Here is an 8,311-nt window from a genome sequence, read left to right on the forward strand (position 1 = left end):
TTTTTCGCGAATTTGAAAATGATCCTTTCGTCATTTTTCCATCTATTTTTCTAACTTCTGTCTAGGTGAATCAGCATTTGTCCACGTAAGCGCTTACAAGTCATAGTAAAAACGATGCCGTTTTGATTTTCGACCTTAAACGTCATCCACAACATGTGCGGCAAGAGTATTAAGCATAAAGCTGAGGATTGAAGACCGTCATCAACTCTTGTGGAAGGATGCTTAGAAAAGAAAAAAAGTTGAAAGAAGATGAAGTCGCCGGTGGAATGGAAGCCAAATTTGATCAAACCCATGCAAATAAGGTTGAGTAACGGTAATTTTTCAGATCTTAGTTTCAGATCTTGTTTCTTGCTGAAATTTCTCCAAATCCGACTGTTTAAGGTTTGCAATCATCGTCACGGTCGTCCACTTCAATGTCGTCTGTGAAAGCTGATTTGGGTGTGGATGCACTGACGTGCAAATGCGGCCTTCGATCTCCATTAAGAACCTCTTGGACAACTGCAAATCCTGGGAGGTGCTTCTTTGGGTGTTCCATGTATGATGCACAGAAGGTAAGTGAACTGTACCTCAACTGTTTGATAATATGCCCAAATGAGTATCACCTATATGAATGTATGTATAACCGGACCTTTTTATGGGTGTGCCGTGTATTATGACGCTTATTGTGTTTTTTGTTGTGTTGTTTTGGTTAGAAAGCCGGGCAATGCCGTTTTTTCGTTTAGTTTGACAAAGAGACATGTCCCCGGGGAAAGGAAGTGCTGCCTCAATTACGTAATGAATTGAATTGTTTGAAGGAAGAGGTTATACAACTTAGAGCACGGAAGAGGCAGCTTACTCAAATGTTGCTATTTTTGACAGTTGTGTTTATTGCTTTTGTGGGAGTATGGTTGATGGGGTGCTTGTAATGTTTTTATCTTTTTGTAATGGTAGTGTGTTTGTGAAGAAAGTATTTGTAATGGTACATTCGGCTTTGACATTTTTGGATGGTTGATGGAGTGAATTTAACACTCCCATTTTGTGACTTCGGACCATTGTATGTATGGTACTCCCATTATGTGGATTGTGCAACAATTATGTATAATATCTTATGTGGAATGTGCAATAATTGTGTATAATATATGTTTGTCATCATTATAAATACATGCAAAATACCAACACAAAAACAATAACACAAAATATTGTTCATACCACCAACATAAATTCAAGGACCACATGCATCCCAAAACCCTAACCATGTTCACAATACCACATTGTACATTATATATCTGTTTGTTATCATCATAAATACATGCACAATACCAACACAAGAATAATAACACAAGGATATTGTTCATACCACAAACATAAACTCAGGGACCATTTGTCCAAAAAAGCAACATTTACTAAATACAACCTCTAGAAATTTGTTTATAACACCAACATAAACTTATCCAAAATAGCAACATTCACTAAATACAACTTCTGGAATATCACAAAATATTGTTCATACCACCAACATAAACTCAGGGACCATTTGTCCAAAATAGCAACATTCACCTAACTTCATCCACAAAATATCACAAAATATTGTGGATACCACCAACATAAACTATCCATTGTTTATCCAACATAGCAACATTCACCTAAATAACCTCCCATACACAGATTGTTCATCAAACCATTCTACCAACTGACACGAATGTTTAGATCATTACAAAAAAAGTCAACAACAACATGTTCATTGAGTAGCCATTGCCTTGCCCTTACGCCTTCGAACACGGGTTTGCATAGATTGGGATGGCGTAGCTTCATTTTGAGATACCTAGAACATAGCAAAGAATAAGAACTTGAACAATACTAAATTCGGTAATTGAAGAACTTAATTATATTAAACTTACATTTGAAGAAGTTTCAGCAGTCTTCCTCTTCTTTGGGTTCCATATCTTTCTGTTAGGGTTTAGGGGTAGATGACAACCCTTGTAGTTGTGACCCTTACCCCCACAGTTGCCGCATGTGACCACATACCCACTACGGCTTATCTTGTATGGGTTAGTGGGCTCATCGGGTGCCCTTCTCCTAGCTTTTCTTGGACGTCCAGGCTGAACTCTATCAACTGGAGGCAAAATTTCATCATAGGCACCAACATCTGGCCACTCTTCAGGCCCTGGCATAGCATGTACCTGTGGTTCATATGCTTGCATGTACTTATCCATCATGTAATAGCCATCTAAAAATTGCTCAGGCTTTTGTTTGTGCATGTAAATGGCAGCACAAGCATGTGCACAAGGGATACCATTGAGTTGCCATCTCCCACATGAGCATGTACCTTGAGCCAAATTCACTATTCGACGTGCGTCGAACATGTAGTCAACCTCGAACTCCAACTCATTCTGCCATCTACAAATACAGTTCTTTGCTTCGTCCTTGGATCTTTCTAACTTCTTCTGAATTTTGGGACATATTTTGTGAGAAGCGGCTCGGACTCCGTCTCTTTTTTGCTGGAATCTTGTCATCAATTGTCTCCAGTTCATTTCCAGCATCGTCAAGAGCGGCTTGTCCCAAGACTCTTTGATCCATGAATTGAATGTCTCCGCAAGGTTGTTCAGAAGCATATCACTCTTCGAATGTGTAGAAAAGGCATGTCTAGACCATGATGCAGGGTCGACATCATTAAGATACTTATAGGCACCAGCATCCATACTTGCTATCACCTTCATGTGATGCTGAAATAGCAATGCATTTGATGCTCTTGCAGCTCCCCACAACTGATCCTTGAATGCTTTCCCTTTGTATCCGTTTGACTTGAAGTTTGCATGTAGATGACGCACACAAAATCGATGCTCAGCATGTGGCAACAAATGGTCTACGGCGGGACCAAGCCCCTGCACATTTGCAACAAATTATATCAATAAAGATCAGAAAAAAGACAATAAAAAAAAATTAAGCGTAAACATGATTTCCACATTACCTTCTGTCGATCAGACATAACAGTCCACCCGCGACCTTCCCCACTTCCCACATAAACATCATCAATAAGAAGTCCTAAAAACCACTCCCAAGATGCCATTGTCTCACCCTCTGCAACCGCATATGCAATGGGGAACATATCATCATTCCCATCATTCCCATCCTTCCCAATGGCACACAACAACTGGCCCCTTACTTCCTCTTTAAGGTGGCAAGCATCCAAGCATACAACTGGCCTACAGCCATACTTGAAACCTTTCTTGCATGCATCTAAGCATATATACAACCTTTGGAAGCAGGATCCCTCTATTTTCACATATACACTACTGTTGGGATTTGACCTCAGTATGGCTTCACAATACTTCATTGCATGGCGGTATTGCTCCAAATGACTACCATAGATTGCCTTAAGTGCAACCTTTTTTGCTTTTCAACATCTGCCTACAGGAACATCAATATTGTGATCCCTTTTCACCCTTTGTTGCAATGCATATAAGGTCCATGTGGGATCATCCTTGAAATCAGGCATATACTTGGTGGCAAGAAACTGCACGTCAGCCCTCGTATTCTCATACTGATTCCCATATTGATGGTCTGGTCTGAATGTTTTTATCTGTATTGATTCTTTCTTTGCATCCAAAGATGCGTGAATCCTCCATTCACTACCTTCACCTTGCTCTTTACAAACTGCACTCACCCTCACCCTATCATTGTGTTTATATTTGAAATCAAACCCATTTTGCACAGCATACCATTTTAGTGCTTTTTTAAATACACATGTATCAGCAAATAGTAGCCCATTCTCCAACACAATTGGCACCCTCATGTCATGGTTCTCATTAAACTCTCGATACCTCCTCCTTCTTCGTTCTGTCAACTCATCATCGGACCCATCCAAACTCATCAACTCTTCACTATCGTAGTACTCTTCACCATCTTCATGTCCAGTGCTTGCATGTGGTTCCTCACCCACAAACTTTCCCCACCAATTTTCCATGTATTCCTTGTTAACTGGAACATCACTTGTGAATAGATTGTCTCCATCATCAGTTATTTCAAAGTCATTCAACTGCAATTCTTCTTCATCAACTAAATCTGGCACATCAGGAACACTACATTCAACCCCCTTTTTTCCTTCTAGCAAACACTCGGGCACCCTTTCTACCAGTGGCACCACCCCTTTTTTTTCCTCCCACCCTTTGGTTTTTTTCCCTTTTTCTGTGAAACCCGTTCTTTCTTTTTTGAAGGCTTTGTTGTAGCATCACCATCGACATTCCCCTCAATATTTTCTGCATCAACCGCATGTCCAGCATTCCCCAAACCAACATCCCCCTCAATATTCCCCAAACCAGCATCCCTCTCGGCATTCCCTAAGCCAGCATCCCCCTTGACATTCCCTAAGCCAGCATCCCCCTCACCATTTCCCAAGCCAACATTCCCCTCATCATCACCCTCTGGCGGTGGCAAAAACAGTACTTCCCCAACAATATCTGGTTCATCAACCCTATGTTCGACATATATGTGAACACTCGTCAATCCATATACTTCTACAATGTTGAGAAAATCCACTACTTGTTCATCATTTGTCAATGACTTCCCCAATTCCTCCACATCATTGTCATCCATCTTGAACCAGTATCTTAGGTCATTCACATACTCAAGATCCCTAACAACATCCTCAATTTCCCATGCCGAAAGGAAATCAATATCGTAGTTTTTGATTTCATCCTTCAACCACCCAACAATTGAAGGCCAGGATTGTGTTGTACTACTCCACCATGGTGAATGGTGATATCCAATAACATATTTGCAGATGGAGTTGTGAATGAATGAGAGTCAAAGAATTTTTTGTTGTTGGAATTCTAATTGCTGAATATAAAATATGATGTTGAAAAAATATGCATAGTTTAGATGAAAAGTTTGCATGAAAGGTTTGTAGTACGTTGCCAACGTTTCAGAATAAAGTTTGTCCAACTGTTACTAACATGCAGCAACAATAAAGTGGACAAACTATGTAAGAAAAGCTTTTAAGTTGACAAACCCAGGGACCACAAGGGACCACATGTTAACTGCACGTTTAATGGTAAGAACTTAAAGAAATGGTTTGAAAACAAGAAGCTCAGGGACCACAATGTCAAACACATTACACATAATCACTGCTTACTTTATTCTGAAACACATACTCGGGACAACGAACATGACCCCACTGCCCCACATGTGAACTGCTTAATTTATTCACAACTACCCTTACTGACAAACACATAGCACTAATTTATGTTTCCCACCACCCGTTTTACAAGCCATCACAACATCAACATCTGACCCACATGTTGAAAAGTCTGCAACGTCCAGACAAATATCTACATTGAAGTCGACAACTCAATAATAACAAATTCCAAACTAAAAGTTATATAAAATTATATCCACATCGGTGATAACAACATCATTTCTTAAAATCTGGACAAAATTACCCAAAACCCTAAATTGGGGAAACCCTAAAATCTAAAATTACGTAAAAGTCGAGATGTTACCTTCAACACAAGGATGCCGGAGAAAATGGCAATGACCACGAACGAAACGGATACGAAGAGATTTTCCACAACAACGTCAGGGACCACGGACGGAGACGATGAGCACGGACTTTGTTTTTGGATGAATAGAAGTGAAAAGTCCTTACGTTTTCCACCGTCTTCACTCTTTCCTTCCTCGGTATTCATGAAAATTTTCAAAATGCCGCCCATACTCTTGCCGCACGTGTTGGGGATGACATTTAAGGTCGAAAATCAAAACGGCATCGTTTTTACTATGACTTGTAAGCGCCTACGTGGACAAATGCTGACTCACCCAGATGGAAGTTAGAAAAATGGATGGAAAAATGACGGAAGGATTACTTTCAAATTCGCGAAAAAGTTAAGCACCAAATACTTACTTTCAAAAAGTGAGGGATCGAATTCAAATAGTGCTCTGACTCAGGGATTTATTAGACATTTACTCAAATTTAAAAGCACTTAATATGTCAAATGAGAGTAACATGGCATGGCATAATTGATTGATCCAATATGTCATGTCATTAGATGGAGCAATCTATTTAAAAATTTAACACTCTTTTTTAAGTGTTGAAATTGAAAAAATTAAGAACTAAATTAAAATGCAAAAAAATCAAAAATCTAAAGACTCAATTTAACTTGTATAAAAAAAATAAATGAAGAATCAGAAAGGAAAGAAGAGATACGCAACTGCACACAGACGCTTAGGATTCGACGCTAAAATGGTCCAAAACTGCGCCCTTGCAACTCTGGCTGTGACGTGGAATAAATGACGATACGTGACGACGCCGACGACCACTCCTCATTTTCATTACTTAATCTAAAATCACTATCACCCCACCGCCACCACGCGCCCTACTTTTCGCCCACGAGCGCGTTGTAAGAGTCCTTGAGCTGCAGCCGGAGTGCCGGACCCATTCCCCCAACAACTCAGAAAACCAAAAATCCCTTCCAAATTCAAAAGAAAAAGAGATCCTCCACCATTGACTATCTATCCCTAAACCAGCCTGGAATTGGATGCCTATGGCTATGTGCAAAACCAAAATGGCAGTCGACGCCGCCGCCCCAACCCCAACCCCTCGCAAGTCTCGCTCTCCCCGACCACCAACAACAACCACCTTCACCGCCTCCTCCTCCGACCCTCCTACCTCCAACATCACAAGCGCTTCACACTACACCTCCGGAACCTCTATCTCCAGCGGCACCTCGCTCTCCAGCCTCCGCCACTCGCTCCCCGAGAACCCCCACATCTACGACTACTCCGAGCTTTGCTCCGCCACCAACAACTTCCTCGCCAGAACCTACACCTCCACCTCCTCCACCCGCTCCTGGCGCTGCACTCTCCGGGGCAAAGACGCCATCGTTTTCCAGCGCAAGTTCCGCCGCAAGATCCAGATGCCCCAGCTCAGGCAACGCCTTGCCGTTATCTGCCGTAGTCACCACCTCAGCCTCGTCAAGCTCCTCGGGGCCTCCATCTCCGGCGACCACATTTTCCTCGTCTACGACTTCGTTGATGGCGCAAACCTCGCGGCCTGTTTGCGGAACCCCAGGAACCCCAACTACTCGGTGCTCTCCACGTGGATGTCCAGAATGCAAATCGCCACGGATTTGGCGCACGGCCTCGATTACATTCACAATAGCACCGGCCTAAACATGAGCTTAGTGCACAACCACATTAAGAGCAGCAGCATCATAGTCACCGAGCCTTCCTTCAATGCCAAGATTTGCCAGTTCGGGACCGCCCAACTCTGTGGCGAGATCGACGAAAGCGAAGCCCGTGAAGATTATTCTGGTCCGGATAGTTCGAGCTACGAGGGCGAAATTGAAGAGGTATCCGAGGGCCCCGGAACGACGTCATCGAAATTGAGGCGGTCGGATAGTCGAAAATTGCAATTCGAAGGTGTTAAGGGGTACATGTCGCCGGAATTTCAAACAACTGGCGTGGGAACGCAAAAGAGCGACGTGTACGCGTTTGGGGTGGTAATCTTGGAGCTGTTGTCGGGAGAGGAGCCTTTCAAGTATAAATACGATAAGGCCAAGGGGGAGTTCGTTCGGAGCACAGTGATTGAGGCAGCGAGAGTAGCAATTGAAGGAGACGGGCTCAGAAGATGGGTGGATCGGAAGTTGAAGGACTCGTTTCCGGTGGAGGTGGCGGGGAAGCTGACACGCCTAGCGCTGGATTGCGTACACGTGGAGGCTGATATGCGGCCCAACATGGGACGCGTGGCGGGGAAGATTTCTAAGCTGTATTTGGAGTCTAGGATTTGGTCGGACAGTGTGAAAATGCCCACAGAAATTTCGGTCTCTTTGGCACCCAGATGAGTATGATTTATGATGGATGAGAGAGTGAGAGAGGGAGGGTTTTGTTTTCCAGATGAATATGATGTGTGTGAGTATTTTATTTAACAGAGACTAGTTAATAATAGTAGGATTCCAAAATTGGCTGCTCTAGTTTTATTAACATAAACAATAAATACAGAAGAACACTTTGAATAAAAATAAAACCTTTCTCCTCCGTTATTTAATATATATATATATATATATATATATATATATATATATATATATATATATATATATATATATATATATATATATATATATATATATATATATATATATATATATATATGTGATGAATATGATGTGTGTGAGTATTTTATTTAACAGAGACTAGTTAATAATAGTAGGATTCCAAAATTGGCTGCTCTAGTTTTATTAACATAAACAATAAATACAGAAGAACACTTTGAATAAAAATAAAACCTTTCTCCTCCGATATTTAATATATATATATATATATATATATATATATATAT

General features: G+C 41.4%; 2 protein-coding genes across 4 annotated transcripts; one reads left to right on the top strand and one right to left on the bottom strand.

The window, feature by feature from the left end:
- Positions 1 to 1,444: 1,444 nt before the first annotated feature.
- LOC133877849 (uncharacterized) lies at positions 1,445 to 6,386 on the bottom strand. 3 transcript variants are annotated; one of them, XM_062316283.1, is made up of 4 exons: positions 6,184 to 6,386; positions 5,478 to 5,781; positions 1,878 to 2,861; positions 1,445 to 1,801 (listed from the first exon to the last, which is right to left on the bottom strand). In XM_062316283.1, exons 2-4 carry the CDS (start codon positions 5,685 to 5,687, stop codon positions 1,718 to 1,720), a joined length of 1,278 nt encoding a protein of 425 aa, XP_062172267.1. In that variant the 5' UTR covers positions 5,688 to 5,781; positions 6,184 to 6,386; the 3' UTR covers positions 1,445 to 1,717. The 3 variants fall into 3 exon arrangements, with proteins under 3 accessions (XP_062172267.1, XP_062172268.1, XP_062172266.1); XM_062316284.1 differs by lacking the exon at positions 6,184 to 6,386 and having other exon boundaries at positions 5,478 to 6,161; XM_062316282.1 differs by lacking the exons at positions 5,478 to 5,781; positions 6,184 to 6,386 and adding an exon at positions 2,948 to 3,321.
- A 123-nt stretch (positions 6,387 to 6,509) lies between these two features.
- LOC133877850 (lysM domain receptor-like kinase 3) lies at positions 6,510 to 8,017 on the top strand. The gene has a single exon (XM_062316285.1). It carries the CDS (start codon positions 6,510 to 6,512, stop codon positions 7,812 to 7,814), a length of 1,305 nt encoding a protein of 434 aa, XP_062172269.1. The 3' UTR covers positions 7,815 to 8,017.
- The last annotated feature ends 294 nt before the right edge of the window (positions 8,018 to 8,311 follow it).

The sequence above is a fragment of the Alnus glutinosa genome, chromosome 9 (assembly GCF_958979055.1).
Source record: "Alnus glutinosa chromosome 9, dhAlnGlut1.1, whole genome shotgun sequence".
Taxonomy (NCBI): domain Eukaryota; kingdom Viridiplantae; phylum Streptophyta; class Magnoliopsida; order Fagales; family Betulaceae; genus Alnus; species Alnus glutinosa.

Bases quoted from the DNA above. Each gene is read 5' to 3' on its own strand.
- LOC133877849 (XM_062316282.1), bottom strand. From the start codon at position 3,313: ATGAAGTATTGTGAAGCCATACTGAGGTCAAATCCCAACAGTAGTGTA. The intron at 2,862-2,947 runs GTAATGTGGAAA...GCAAATGTGCAG, and splicing joins TTATGTCTGATCGACAGAAG to GGGCTTGGTCCCGCCGTAGA. The intron at 1,802-1,877 runs GTAAGTTTAATA...GCTATGTTCTAG, and splicing joins CTGCTGAAACTTCTTCAAAT to GTATCTCAAAATGAAGCTAC.
- LOC133877850 (XM_062316285.1), top strand. From the start codon at position 6,510: ATGCCTATGGCTATGTGCAAAACCAAAATGGCAGTCGACGCCGCCGCC.